At 44.1% G+C, this 16,314-nt stretch overlaps 1 protein-coding gene across 1 annotated transcript; it reads right to left on the reverse strand.

Annotated features, from left to right (window-relative positions):
* Positions 1 to 4,182: 4,182 nt before the first annotated feature.
* LOC142209837 (uncharacterized) lies at positions 4,183 to 14,266 on the reverse strand. The gene is made up of 5 exons (XM_075278881.1): positions 14,143 to 14,266; positions 8,254 to 8,370; positions 7,748 to 7,885; positions 7,365 to 7,505; positions 4,183 to 5,865 (listed from the first exon to the last, which is right to left on the reverse strand). Exons 1-5 carry the CDS (start codon positions 14,198 to 14,200, stop codon positions 5,654 to 5,656), a joined length of 666 nt encoding a protein of 221 aa, XP_075134982.1. The 5' UTR covers positions 14,201 to 14,266; the 3' UTR covers positions 4,183 to 5,653.
* Between the last annotated feature and the right edge of the window lie 2,048 nt (positions 14,267 to 16,314).

The following is a 16,314-nucleotide window of genomic DNA, read 5'->3' on the forward strand; positions in this document are numbered from 1 at the left end:
CTTCAATCAGCGCTGGCCAATGCATTCTATTAGCTTGATGAAGCAGAGTGTGCACAAGGGTTCAAGCGCACCCTCGGCTCTGATGTAGCAGAGCCGAGGGTGCACAAGGGTTCAAGCGCACCCTCGGCTCTGATGTGCGCTTGAACCCTTGTGCACACTCTGCTTCATCAAGCTAATAGAATGCATTGGCCAGCGCTGATTGAAGCAGAGCTGAATCTGTGTGCTTAGCTCAACTACTCCACCGGTGTAGTTGAGCTAAACACACACATTCAGCACTGCTTCATCACGCCAATACAATGCATTAGCCAGTGCTGATTGGCCAGAGTACGGAATTCGGCCAATCAGCGCTGGCTCTGCTGGAGGAGGTGGAGTCTAAGATCGCTCCACACCAGTCTCCATTCAGGTCCGACCTTAGACTCCGCCTCCTCCGGCAGAGCCAGCGCTGATTGGCCGAAGGCTGGCCAATGCATTCCTATGCGAATGCAGAGACTTAGCAGTGCTGAGCCATTTCTGCTCAACTACACATCTGATGCACACTCGGCACTGCTACATCAGATGTAGCAATCTGATGTAGCAGAGCCGAGGGTGCACTAGAACCCCTGTGCAAACTCAGTTCACGCTAATAGAATGCATTGGCCAGCGCTGATTGGCCAATGCATTCTATTAGCCCGATGAAGTAGAGCTGAATGTGTGTGCTAAGCACACACATTCAGCTCTACTTCATCGGGCTAATAGAATGCATTGGCCAGCGCTGATTGGCCAGAGTACGGAACTCGACCAATCAGCGCTGGCTCTGCTGGAGGAGGCAGAGTCTAAGATCGCTCCACACCAGTCTCCATTCAGGTCCGACCTTAGACTCCGCCTCCTCCAGCAGAGCCAGCGCTGATTGGCCGAATTCCGTACTCTGGCCAATCAGCACTGGCTAATACATTGTATTGGCGTGATGAAGCAGTGCTGAATGTGTGTTTTAGCTCAACTACACCGGTGGAGTAGTTGAGCTAAGCACACAGATTCAGCTCTGCTTCAATCAGCGCTGGCCAATGCATTCTATTAGCTTGATGAAGCAGAGTGTGCACAAGGGTTCAAGCGCACCCTCGGCTCTGATGTAGCAGAGCCGAGGCTGCACAAGGGTTCTCGTGCACCTTCGGCTCTGCTACATCAGAGCCGAGGGTGCGCTTGAACCCTTGTGCAGCCTCGGCTCTGCTACGTCAGAGCCGAGGGTGCGCTTGAACCCTTGTGCACCCTCGGCTCTGCTACGTCAGAGCCGAGGGTGCGCTTGAACCCTTGTGCACCCTCGGCTCTGCTACGTCAGAGCCGAGGGTGCGCTTGAACCCTTGTGCACCCTCGGCTCTGCTACGTCAGAGCCGAGGGTGCGCTTGAACCCTTGTGCAGCCTCGGCTCTGCTACGTCAGAGCCGAGGGTGCGCTTGAACCCTTGTGCACCCTCGGCTCTGCTACGTCAGAGCCGAGGGTGCGCTTGAACACTTGTGCAGCCTCGGCTCTGCTACGTCAGAGCCGAGGGTGCGCTTGAACCCTTGTGCACCCTCGGCTCTTCTACGTCAGAGCCGAGGGTGCGCTTGAACCCTTGTGCACACTCTGCTTCATCAAGCTAATAGAATGCATTGAAGCAGAGCTGAATCTGTGTGCTTAGCTCAACTACTCCACTGGTGTAGTTGAGCTAAACACACACATTCAGCACTGCTTCATCACGCCAATAGAATGCATTGGCCAGCACTGATTGGCCAGAGTACGGAATTCAGCCAATCAGCGCTGGCTCTGCTGGAGGAGGCGGAGTCTAAGGTCGGACTTGAATGGAGACTGGTGTGGAGCGATCTTAGACTCCGCCTCCTCCAGCAGAGCCAGCGCTGATTGGTCGAGTTCCGTACTCTGGCCAATCAGCGCTGGCCAATGCATTCTATTAGCCCGATGAAGTAGAGCTGAATGTGTGTGCTTAGCACACACATTCAGCTCTACTTCATCGGGCTAATAGAATGCATTGGCCAATCAGCGCTGGCCAATGCATTCTATTAGCGTGAACTGAGTTTGCACAGGGGTTCTAGTGCACCCTCGGCTCTGCTACATCAGATTGCTACATCTGATGTAGCAGTGCCGAGTGTGCATCAGATGTGTAGTTGAGCAGAACTGGCTCAGCACTGCTAAGTCTCTGCATTCGCATAGGAATGCATTGGCTAGCCTTCGGCCAATCAGCGCTGGCTCTGCTGGAGGAGGCGGAGTCTAAGGTCGGACCTGAATGGAGACTGGTGTGGAGCGATCTTAGACTCCGCCTCCTCCAGCAGAGCCAGCGCTGATTGGTCGAGTTCCGTACTCTGGCCAATCAGCACTGGCCAATGCATTTCTATGGGGAAAAGTTAGCTTGCGAAAATCGCAAACTGACAGGGATTTCCATGAAATAAAGTGACTTTTATGCCCCCAGACATGCTTCCCCTGCTGTCCCAGTGTCATTCCAGGGTGTTGGTATCATTTCCTGGGGTGTCATAGTGGACTTGGTGACCCTCCAGACACGAATTTGGGTTTCCCCCTTAACGAGTATATGTTCCCCATAGACTATAATGGGGTTCAAAACCCATTCGAACACTCGAACAGTGAGCGGCTGTTCGAATCGAATTTCGAACCTCGAACATTTTAGTGTTCGCTCATCTCTAACCCTGACCACAATAAGGACATCCTGGCTGGTTATCAGGAGGACACTACATGTATGAGAAGATAACCTGACCACAATAAGGACTTCATCAGGACATCAAAGAAATTTCCTGCAGTCATGGTCATATCCATTGACAACTCCTCAAGACAACAGATGTCACCACTGAGATCTGCAAAATATTTATCTATTTAAATTTGGAAAAACATTTCACTTCTACATGGATGGCATAGTGGCTATGTTTGTTATTGCAGCTCTATCCTACTCATTTGAATGGGAATAAGCTGCACACAGTCCATGTTACAAATGAATGTGAATGAGCTGATCGGTGGATGCCCTGAGTATCAGACCCCCCCACTGACCACAACTTAAGGAATGGTTATTGATACGTAAATCCCAGAAAACCTCTTGTTAATTCTTTGTAACCTTCCTCTGAGCTCCCATAATGCAATGCTCGGTTATAACAGAATATCAGCAATGCTTATTTTTATTGAGCTTCAGTGACATAAATAGAGAAGTGTCCGTCATGTGAGGATTGTACAAAACATATCAAGTAGTTACAAAGTGTCTCATGATCCCATGTAGATTGTGTCATTATAGATTGTATCATTATAGATTGTATCAGTGTAGATTTTTACAATTTCAACTTTGTCTCTAATACCTTTAGTCCAGATTTCAGTTCAGATTTTAGAGCTATGTGACGGAGGTCATGGAAACGCCTCCCTCTATATACAATGTCACAGTACGGTTTATACATGGTAGCAGCTTGTGGTTGCCATCAACTTGACAATGTATCAGTTATAGATTACTTTCCCCAGGTGTGAACAGCTACACAGTCACAAGTTCTTCTCTTGATGGCGATAAATTAGGCATTGGTGCATTAGAGGAAGAGATCAACAAACTAGGATTCTATTATTTTCAGGTTCGGGTGGAACGTATCCAAGATTTGTTTTTGGTCTGAGCCACACCTTGAAATGGCTTAAAATATAGTCTAGAACACTATTGGGGCACCTAGAACCTCATCCATAAAACATAGTGTAGAATACTCTTAGGGCTCCTAGGAACCTATCTATAATACATAGTGTAGAATACTCTTAGGACTCCTAGGATCCTATCTATAATACATAGTGTAGAATAATCTTAGGGCTCCTAGGAACCTATCTATAATACATAGTGTAGAATACTCTTAGGACTCCTAGGATCCTATCTATAATACATAGTGTAGAATACTCTTAGGGCTCCTAGGAACCTATCTATAATACATAGTGTAGAATACTCTTAGGGCTCCTAGGAACCTATCTATAATACATAGTGTAGAATACTCTTAGGGCTCCTAGGAACCTATCTATAAAACATAGTGTAGAATACTCTTAGGACTCCTGGGATCCTATCTATAAAACATAGTGTAGAATACTCTTAGGGCTCCTAGGAACCTATCTATAATACATAGTGTAGAATACTCTTAGGGCTCCTAGGAACCTATCTATAAAACATAGGGTAGAATACTCTTAGGACTCCTAGGAACCTATCCATAAAACATAGGGTAGAATACTCTTAGGACTCCTAGGAACCTATCCATAAAACATAGTGTAGAATAATCTTAGGACTCCTAGGAACCTATCTATAAAACATAGCGTAGAATACTCTTAGGGCTCCTAAGAACCTATCTATAAACATAGTGTAGAATACTCTTAGGGCTCCTAGGAACCTATCTATAAACATAGTGTAGAATACTCTTAGGGCTCCTAGGAACCTATCTATAAAACTGTAGAATATTCTTAGGGCTCCTAGGAACCTATCTATAAAACTGTAGAATATTCTTAGGACTCCTAGGAACCCATCTATAATACATAGTGTAGAATACTCTTAGGGCTCCTAGGAACCTATCTATAATACATAGTGTAGAATACTCTTAGCACTCCTAGGAACCTATCTATAATACATAGTGTAGAATACTCTTAGGGCTCCTAGGAACCTATCTATAAAACTGTAGAATACTCTTAGGGCTCCTAGGAACCTATCTATAATACATAGTGTAGAATACTCTTAGGGCTACTAGGAACCTATCTATAAAACATAGTGTAGAATACTCTTAGGACTCCTAGCAAACTAATCTAATTTCTAGATCTATTAGGCAAAATAGAGGTCCAAGGATGATGACAAAAATATAAAACATCCATACTCTCCTTCCATTACCTCTTTTGGGCCTTCTCTCTGTGTCCGGCATTCTCCTGATGATGTCATGCGTCCAGTGTCACCACTGAGGCATATACTTCACATGCCCATATTACTACTGATTCCCATCACAATCCTCTGAGGTGACCCCGAGCGCATGTTGTCACCGAAGAGAGTGAAATAATGCACTGCACACTGCAAGTAGGTACAAAAGGGGTAAGAAGGTGAGTATGGCCGCTTTTTTTTTGTGACTTCCCCGTGGGCCTATTATATTCTGGGCTCTCAAGGAATACACTGGAAAAATCTGTTGTTCCATTTTCTTGCTGCGCCACCACAGGACAAATTAAGAATAACACAGAAATGTGCAAAGAAATCTTATTTATGTGTGTCAGGAGATCATTCATATCCTCCATCCTTACTGTCATGTGTCTGTCTGCAGCAGGAGCCTCCCCCTCTTTGCTTCATCTCAATGGCTAAACCCTTCCCCCAGTTGGAAAGGGAACTGATCAGAATACAGAATTTCCACAATTGTTTCTTTCCTCAATGTCTTCCAGCTTTTTCTGGCCTTCTGGGTGAGGTTAGGGGCCACCAGGTCCCTGCTGAGGCTATGACTCTGATGCACCCTGGATGATTATGCCTCGGCAGTCCTTAAGGCTGCTGACGTCATCCCGGAGACATGAAGTTCACCCATGTCAAGTGGAGATATAGCTATCTTATGTGGCAATATAATACTATATAATATAATAAGATTTCATATACTCTTTATATTCTCTGTGACCATGTTCACACTTTTTTAGAATTTTTTAATCTAACGTTATTGTCATGTTTGTGACCAGAAACACAGCCATGTTACTAGCCCGAGTGCAATAGTAACGGGAGTGAGGAAGCCGCCATGTTTCCAGCCACTTCCACTGAAGAGACATGAGTACTTGAACTTCATTTTTAGGGTGCCGAATTGTATCCACTGGGTGCCGAGAGAGCAAATGCTTCTAGTGGCGCATCCACGGATTGCTACGGACCTCCTTATGGGGGCTACAAGAAAACAAAAATGGCATCATTAGAAATCCCTGGATTAGAAATACCCAATTAGAGATGAGCAAAGGGGCCTGGTTTTGGACCATCATCTACTAGATTGGGTTGGAACACTACAGGAAAACCAATGACTTGCTGGGCCCATGGTTGAGTCTTCTCTATTGCAGGGAGGTAATATCTGTTCTGAAGCCAGGAGAGGTGGTGGTGAGATACTGCCAGGTATCTAGTATGAGATCTTGGTGGTATGGACCAGCATCAAGAGATCAAGAGCTGGAGCACCGTGTTGTTTTTGGCTGCTCGTCCACCTTGAGTAGATCATTGTCACCTTTGGTGGAAATGTTCACATTAAACTTTTTATCAATAGGAATGCTGACGGGGCGGCTTGGGGTCCTATTTATTTGGTGGTGGTGCGAGGAGGTCACTTCATGGCCTTTTCATAGCCTTAAGCACGAGAGGTGATGCAACCCCAAACTTTTTACAGCCTGAGAGCTGGGAATGAATTACTACTAGATTCTTATGTTTTAGGACAGGATCTTAATATGGATCAGTGCCAAGTGCTGGAGCATCATGTTGGTTTTGGCTACAATCCCTTTTCTTTTCTAAGATATGAGGCCATGGACTAAGACTTTTGGCTTTCCAGCTGTTGTGAAACTACAACCACCAATGCGCTTGGAATTGTAGTTTTGTAACAGCTGAAGAGCCAAAGGTTCACAAGAGTAGCAAGGTGAGAAGTTGCCTCTTGACCATGGATGAATGCACCCTGGAGGAAAACCCTGTAGCTTCTTCTAAAATCATGGAGAAGGGTTGGTCCATGATTGGGTTTTCCTGTTACAAGGAGATGAATAAGCGTGAAGGCCATGAGGAGTGGTAAGGGGAATTCTTGTCAAGTTCTAATGTTGCAGGATGAGGTCCTGGTGACATGGACCATCACCAAGAGCTGAGCACCATGTTGTTTTTGGCTACAATCTCTCTTCTTTTCTAAGACATGAGGCCATGGACCAGAACTTTTGGCTTTCCAGCTGTTGTGATACTACAACTACCAAACAGCTTGGAATAGTAGTTTTGTAACAGCTGAAGAACAAAAGGTCCACTAGGAAAGCAAGGTGAGAAGTTCCCTCTTGACCATGGATGAATGTACAATGGAAGGCCTCCATGTAACTACTTCTAAAAACATGGAAGGGTTGATCCATGAGGAATGGTGGGGTGAATTACTGTGAAGTTCCAATGATGTAGGATGAAGTCCTGATGGCATGGACCATCACCAGAAGATGGGGCACCATTTTGTTTTTGGCTAGTTCCTTTGTAGACCACGGCTCCTTACAACTTGGCTCATTGGTCGAGATTTACTAACTGGTCAATGCCTACCAAAATGTGTCTGAAGGCCGACATCAGAAACTCATCTTAATAAGTTGCTCCCACTGTCAAGACCTTTGGTGACCATGAGAACATGTTTGGGTCAAGATATGAAGATAAATGGTTGAAGGAGGAATTTTTTTTACCATAATACTCGCTGGTTTGGAGCAGGCAGGCGTCTTCTTCCCCGATACAGTCTATGGTGTGCTTAGAGTAGCACCACTTGGAATATAAAGACAGGCAGGTTTGGCAGGTCAACCCGTTTGGTCTAAAATTATCATCAGGCACTGAAATATAACAAAAATAAATGAATAAAAAAATGAAATAATAAAAAACAAACAAACAAAAAAAAAACTAAGGCTGCAATACACAACACAACCACTGGGTGGCCACATATACACACACATAGTAAACCGTCTTGTGACAGAGTATCACAAAATCAAAAATCATGTTGCCTTAAAAAGTTGGTCATCTTGTGACATATCTGGAATTATACAGCCAACAGGAAAGGTCAGTGGGTGATACTTACATATTGGGGTAGGGGGAGTACAGTTATCCGTGTAACAGCAGGTTGTGCTTCTCCGGATTCTGCCATTAGATGCGCTGATACTCCCGGGGGAGTCACAGTGATGTTTGGGAGCACATAACATGGAGAATATCGTCTCATCTGTAATAAAGGGGCAAGATATCAATGAGGATAAGAAAGATACTAAAAGTGGAACTACAATCCGTATATCCCAGAATAGGGTCCTACTATTCTGAAGCCATTGATGATATTCCATGCACTACAGCACTCCTCTAACTGTAAGGAGTTAATGCAGATCCTCCTGGTTCATGAATAGAATTCCAGAAATAAAGTGAAGACTGACACTAAGACAGTGAAATTGAAGAAAGATGAATTAGACTATGTCAGTATCTACAAACAAAGCGATATCTGTAAAGCGCTGCGGAATATTATAGTGCTACAGAAGTAAGCAAAATAAATACAAATGTGCATAATACATATCATAGAGTGTATAGTGTAGAGTATCATACGTGTGTTTGTCAGGGTGTACGAGGAGGCGCAGACATGATGCTCAGGGCAGACCACGCTGGAGGCAATGCAGGATTTGGCATTTGAGCTTGTACACACTTTGCAGGACAGAGCGTCACCTGTGAGGGGACAGAAAACAACTCAATGAGTGGGGGGTAGGGGTGGGGGGTGTCCCCTAATATATACCATACTATATACAATCCCAATATTGTTAGGATCACCCTCACCTATCTATCTATCTATCTATCTATCTATCTATCTATCTATCTATCTATCATCTATCTATCTATCTATCTATCTATCTATCTATCTCCTATCTATCTATCTATCTATCTATCTATCTATCTATCTATCTTCTATCTATCTAGTGGGGGTAGGGGTGGGGGGTGTCCCCTAATATATACCATACTATATACAATCCCAATACTGTTAGGATCACCCTCACCCTCACCTATCTATCTATCTATCTATCTATCTATCTTCTATCTATCATCTATCTATCTATCTACCTATCTAACTATCTCCTATCTATCCAGGGTCGGACTGGCATGCCGGAGCACCGGGGAATCCCCCGGTGGGCCCCGGGCCCCGACTATACTGCTGCTCATTTTAGCATAGGCAGGGGCCCGATCATCAATGGGCTGGATCAGGATGGTTAAGGGCCCGATCAGGGCCCTGACATTCCAATCGGGCCCCTGCCCAGGTCAGAGCAGGATTAGGGGAGGTGCTTAGGGCGGAAGACCGGGCAATTTTTTTTAATTTTTTTTCCTAAGAACCAGCGCAAGGAGAGCTACCGCTCTCCTTGCGCTTGTTCAGCCATCTATGTATCAGCGTAGGCGGCGTCATCACGCCACCTACGCTGATACACAGACGTCCTGTGAGAGAAGAGGATGCGGCAGTGGGAGCAGCAGCGCGCGGTCGGTCGGTAAGTATAACTCTTTTTTTGGTTTATAATAGGCCGCTGCCTGCTGGAGTATCTACCAGCAGGTAGCGGCCTATTTACCAACCCGGACCTGCTCACTGCCGCCCCCGCTTCCCCTTGTACTTTAGGCCACGGCGGGCGGTAGTGAATATGCCCGGGCCGGGCCGCGATCCCACTGCCACTGATATTATACTCAGGGGTCTTTTCAGACCCCCGAGTATAATAATCAGAGCCCCAGGGGAGGTGAGGGAACATAAACACTGTTACTCACCTCTCCGGGATCCGATGTTAATCCAAGCAGGCTTCGGGCCTATATGGTATTGCCCAGACGTTGCGTGGTCTGAAATATTACCATATAGGCCCGAAGCCTGTGGTAGTAGTAATAACATGTTGGCTGTTACTGCTACCACAGGCTTTGGGCCTATATGTTACTGCTAGCACAGGCTTTGGGCCTATATGGTAATATCCCAGACCACGTGACATTTGACACATTACCATATAGGCCCGAAGCCTGCTAGGAGTAACATCAGATCCCGGAGAGGTAACAGTGTTTATTATGTTCCCTCACCTCCCCTGGGGCTCCGATTATTATACTCGGGGGTCTGAAAAGACCCCTGAGTATAATAATAGTTCCTGGGTGTGCAACTGTGGGGCATAATAGAGCTTGAAGGGTTCACTGTGGCCCCTGTAACCTCTATTATGCCCCACAGTCTATTGTGCCACTGTGGGGCATAATATAGGCTGCAGGGGCTGCTGTGAGATATATATATATATATATATATATATATATAGTGGGGCAAAAAAGTATTTAGTCAGTCACCAATAGTGCAAGTTCCACCACTTAAAAAGATGAGGCGTCTGTAATTTACATCATAGGTAGTCCTCAACTATGAGAGACAAAATGAGAAAACAAATCTAGAAAATCACAGTCTGATTTTGTAAGAATTTATTTGCAAATTATGGTGGAAAATAAGTATTTGGTCACCTACAAACAATCAAGATTTCTGGCTCTCACAGACCTGTAACTTCTTCTTTAAGAGTCTCCTCTTTCCTCCACTCATTACCTGTAGTAATGGCACCTGTTTAAACTTGTTATCAGTATAAAAAGACACCTGTGCACACCCTCAAACAGTCAGACTCCAAACTCCACTATGGTGAAGACCAAAGAGCTGTCAAAGGACACCAGAAACAAAATGGCAGCCCTGCACCAGGCTGGGAAGACTGAATCTGCAATAGGCAACCAGCTTGGATTGAAGAAATCAACTGTGGGAGCAATAATTAGAAAATGGAAGACATACAAGACCACTGATAATCTCCCTCGATCTGGGGCTCTACGCAAAATCTCACCCCGTGGGGTCAAAATGATCACAAGAACGGTGAGCAAAAATCCCAGAACCACGCGGGGGGACCTAGTGAATGAACTGCAGAGAGCTGGGACCAATGTAACAAAGCCTACCATCAGTAACACACTATGCCGCCAGGGACTCAGATCCTGCAGTGCCAGACGTGTCCCACTGCTTAAGCCAGTACATGTCCGGGCCCGTCTGAAGTTTGCTAGAGAGCATTTGGATGATCCAGAAGAGTATTGGGAGAATGTCCTATGGTCTGATGAAACCAAACTGGAACTGTTTGGTAGAAACACAACTTTTCGTGTTTGGAGGAAAAAGAATACTGAGTTGCATCCATCAAACACCATACCTACTGTAAAGCATGGGGGTGGAAACATCATGCTTTGGGGCTGTTTCTCTGCAAAGGGGCCAGGACGACTGATTCGGGTACATGAAAGAATGAATGGGGCCATGTATCGTGAGATTTTGAGTGCAAACCTCCTTCCATCAGCAAGGGCATTGAAGATGAAACGTGGCTGGGTCTTTCAACATGACAATGATCCAAAGCACACCGCCAGGGCAACGAAGGAGTGGCTTTGTAAGAAGCATTTCAGGGTCCTGGAGTGGCCTAGCCAGTCTCCAGATCTCAACCCTATAGAAAACCTTTGGAGGGAGTTGAAAGTCCATGTTGCCAAGCGACAGCCCCAAAACATCACTGCTCTAGAGGAGATCTGCATGGAGGAATGGGCCAACATACCAACAACAGTGTGTGCCAACCTTGTGAAGACTTACAGAAAACGTCTGACCTCTGTCATTGCCAACAAAGGATATAGAACAAAGTATTGAGATGAAATTTTGTTACTGACCAAATACTTATTTTCCACCATAATTTGCAAATAAATTCTTACAAAATCAGACAATGTGATTTTCTGGATTTGTTTTCTCATTTTGTCTCTCATAGTTGAGGTCTACCTATGATGTAAATTACAGACGCCTCTCATCTTTTTAAGTGGTGGAACTTGCACTATTGGTGACTGACTAAATACTTTTTTGCCCCACTGTGTATATATCTATAGGGGTCGGGTGTCTGGAGAAGTGAGGAGTCAAAGATGTCTGTGTTTTAAACTTTACAGAGTCAAGTCACAGCTGGAAGAAGTGGTCATGGCAAACCAAAGGGAAGAGACGGGAAATGTGGGAAGACGTCTCCTGTGAGTATTACTGCACAAAATATCACATTGCATTGTATTTATTGTAATATTGTAATTTATTGTAATGGTACTGCTAGCACCCCAAATTCCCCTGCTGTCTGGGGCAAACGATCAAAAGATGAACAACTCCCCCCCCTTCCCCCCGGATTCAATACGGGGGGTGGGGGTGGGTGGGAGCGTCTTTTGATCGTCTGCAGAGAGGCTAGGTTCACCACTGGGTGAGGGTACATGAAAATGGCCGGCTGGAGAATGTCCCTAGATATTTGGGCCCGCCCCCTGTTGTGAACCTAGCATTAGGCTATGGCTGCTCTATAACTTCTGTCATACAACCAAAGATGTGTCGCCCTGTGATTCTTTCACTCATGTTAGTGAATGAAGTCACATTGCAACCTGAGGGACCCAATGCGGCTCCATTCACTAATGTGAAAGAGTCCCAAAGGGACATTGCGATCTTTGGTTGCATGAAGGAAGTAGTAGTGTAGCCATAGCTGTTTTGCACACTGTATTGTGCATGAAAGTGCACTTTAAACATGTATAATGGCAAAAACTGGACGGGCGATATTACATATGGCAGTAGGGTGGGCCCCTGAAAATAATCCCACTGGTGGGCCCTAGGCACCCCAGTCCGACCCTCTATCTATCTATCTATCTATCTATCTATCTATCTATCTATCTAACTATCTATCTATCTATCTCCTATCTATCTATCTATCTATCTATCTATCTATCTATCTATTTATCTATCTATCTCCTATCTATCTATCTATCTATCTATCTATCTATCTATCTATCATCTATCTCCTATCTATCTATCTTCTATCTATCTATCTATCTATCTATCTATCTATCTATCTATCTATCTATCTATCTATCATCTATCTCCTATCTATCTATCTTCTATCTATCTATCTATCTATCTATCTATCTATCTATCTATCTATCTATCTCCCATCTATCTATCTATCTATCTATCTATCTATCTATCTATCTATCTCCTATCTATCTAACTATCTATCTCCTATCTATCTATCTATCTATCTATCTATCTATCTATCTATCTATCTATTTATCTATCTATCTCCTATCTATCTATCTATCTATCTATCTATCTATCTATCTATCTATCTATCTATCATCTATCTCCTATCTATCTATCTATCTATCTATCTATCTATCTATCTATCTATCTAACTATCTATCTCCTATCTATCTATCTATCTATCTATCTATCTATCTATCTCCTATCTATCTATCTATCTATCTATCTATCTATCTATCTATCTATCTATCTCCTATCTATCTATTTATCTATCTATCTATCTATCTATCTATCTATCTATCTATCTATCTATCTATCTATCTTATCTATCTATCCATCTTTCCTTCCATCTCATCTATCTACCTTAATGTAGTATACTAATATAGTAACACTACAGGCTGGGGATTTCCTGCAGAGTATCACAGCAGCATCGCACCCCTCCTCCCCCTCCTCTCTCCCCCCTCCGTCCCTCATATAATATCTGTATTCTTATCACACACAGACTCTAGATCCAGAATACAGCTCCTCCTCTGCACAGTATACAGTATATACTCTGTATACAGACACGTTCCGCTGCCTCCAGTCCAGCCTGGCCCTCTGACAACCATCATGGGAGGGAAACATCTGTTCTACACATTTGTCGTCACTGGTTTGTTTTGGTCTCCAGGACATTGGGGTGTGGGAGCAATGTCAGGGCGAGGGCGTGGGGAAAGTTCTGTCCCAGCATGACTGTCACTCCCAATATAGGATTACAGCAGACTGAGCGGTACTACAACCCCCATCAGATACTAATACAAGACTATAAGAGCCAGTATAGTGCAGCGGTGTAGCAGAGCTGAGTTTGTTACTTGTACGTTATCTGTGGTTTTACATAGGACTGCAGGTGCATTTCCTTACCTTGGCTATTATAATGTACAATAATCTCAGAGCTTTGTCTGTAGCTAAGATGTGACATTTTCTTTACTGACACAGCAGTGCTGAGTTTGTCGTGTAGCAGAGCCGATCACAAAACTGCAATATCTTATCTTCAGTCTTACATAGGACTGCAGATAGATTTACTCCCTCTGAGTTATCACATTGCACCAGAATACATGCTATACAATACCATCACAGTACCCACTACTGCCCTTAACCTCCGTGTCCCTACGTCAACACTTCCTGTCGCAGAGTCCAGAACCATCATGGGATCTGTCAATGTCCTCAGGGCTGTAATAGGTTGTTCTGTAGGGACAATATTTGGGGATAACCCAGGTCCCTTAATAGTGGGGGCAGTTGTAGGGTTGGTGACACCTAATCCTACAGATGTAGTAAAGGATTGGTCTGACTACTCCAATCCGGTAACAGGACATGCAGGGTTAGTCACTGGTCTGACCGTCATGGTGGAGAAGACTTACCGGGGGTCACCAGAGCAGATAGAAGCCATAGAAGACCAGGGAGAGGCCCCGACCCCATCCCGAAAATCTGCAGCAGAAACAATGTGGATAGAGGATCCTCAGATCCAGCCAGGGAATGTGGAGATGTCAGTGCACAGGGCTGGGGTGGGGTCTGGAGAGGACGGTCACATGTGCCAGAGGATAGAACAACAGTAAAGTCAGTGCTAGAGGAATCTCGGCTTAAAGGGGAGACGGCGATTCTCACGATTTGTGTATTGGACCATTCAGCATGAAATAACAATTCAGGAACAACTTCACTGAAATCCTTGTATCGTGCCGTTCCTCTGTTATTCCTCCGGGAAATGTATTAATAAATTGCCAACTGGGTGTTACCATTTTGAGACAGGTCTCCGTTTTCGTTTTTGACTGACAACGTTCCAAAACCAATAATTCTTATATTTTTCCATATTGGAGCTTCATTTTTGCATCTACAGTGTATTTTCTAATGGAATTATTTAAAATTCCGCATAGGGTAGAATTGGAGAAAAACTGTGTTTGTGCGACTTTTTTACGGACTTGGCTTTTATGATGTTCATTGTGCAGGCGAAATTACATTCTATGGATCGGTGCGATTACTTAGACTCCAAATTTCTGTAGTTTTTTTCAGGTTTTGTATGAAAAATTTCAAAATTTTGCAAAAAAATTTTTGGGAGTCGTCAAATTTTGACATCTTAATTCTTTTTCTTTTTTGTTTCTGTGAATGGAGATGCATAAGGTGTTTTTTTTGTTTTTTTTTGTGGAGCCAGATGTATTTTTTATTTATACCAATTCGGGGAATGCCTATTTGTTTTTTAGCCAAATTTCTATGAGAGATGAAAGCAAAAAAATAAATAAATAAATAAATAAATAAATGAAATGTCTATTTGGCTCTTTTGATTTTTTTTTTAATTTTTTTTAACCATATTGGGAAAAATATATTTTTTGAAGTTTTTAGACCAGGGACTCTTAGGGTGCATGCACACTACGTAACGCCGGGCGTGTATGAGAGCCGTACACGCCGGCGTTACAGCAGGGCTGCCGAACACTTCCCATTCACTTCAATGGGAGCGCTCGTAACAGCGGCGTTTACGAGCGCTCCCATTGAAGTGAATGGGAAGTGTTCGGCAGTCTGCCGTAATGCCGGCGTGTACGGCTCTCATACACGCCCGGCGTTACGTAGTGTGCATGCACCCTTATTCTGTATGTGGGATTTGAAATTTTGACAATTTAAAAAAAAATAAAAATTTGAATTTGAAATTTTTATTTTTCGACTCCCAAGGGGTTTGATCACTAATCCAATACACTGCAATATCAATGCCTGGCGCCTGTGCGGTATTACATACTGTAGCTTACTACGCAATCAATAGTCTGTTCTAAAGAAGAGCGAATTGGTTCAAAACAAATGGAATTAATCAGTTTTTTTTTTCTTTTTTTAAAAATCGAAGTTTGGCCAAATCTGAAAAGTTTGAGTTTTGTCACAAATCATTATTATACTCTGAGGTCCATTACAACAACATTGACAGTGAGGGACGCCCTTTCTTCTTTGCATAAAATTTGATTAGTACAGGAGGCTCCTGAATGGAGGACCCCCCCCCCCTCTGAAATCTTGGAATTTCCTAAAAATCTGTAAAATATGGGTCATCCAAGCCAGATACGCTTTTAGGCCAGGGCCCTAAATCGCGGCGTTGTACAGTAATTGCAAAGTGGATTGGATTAATGCGAATCCCATGCCCACTTTGCGGAAAAAATGAAGCGCAGACACACTGCGATTTCCAAAAATGTTGCGGTTTTGAAAATCGCAGCATCTCAATTATATCTACGGAAACGGCGATGGCTTTCCCATAGATGTAATTGTAAGAGGAAACCTCTGTGAACTTTCTGTTCAAAGCACTGCGGGAAGAACCATAATGCGTTCACGACGCGGTTATACCCGCAGCGCTTTAGCTTGGCGGTTCCAACCCATGGGGCCTTAGCCTTAAAGGGGTCTTAACAGGGCATGAAAAACCTCTCACCCGTCCCCGGGTTGTCTCTGGTATTGCCACTCGGCTTGATTCACTTTAATAATGTAGAGCTGCAATACCAGGCACAGCCTATGGACAGGAGTGGCGCTGTTTCTGAGAGAGGACAGCCATGTTTTTGCTATCCTGATACAAC

Source organism: Leptodactylus fuscus, chromosome 6 (genome assembly GCF_031893055.1).
Source record: "Leptodactylus fuscus isolate aLepFus1 chromosome 6, aLepFus1.hap2, whole genome shotgun sequence".
NCBI lineage: Eukaryota > Metazoa > Chordata > Amphibia > Anura > Leptodactylidae > Leptodactylus > Leptodactylus fuscus.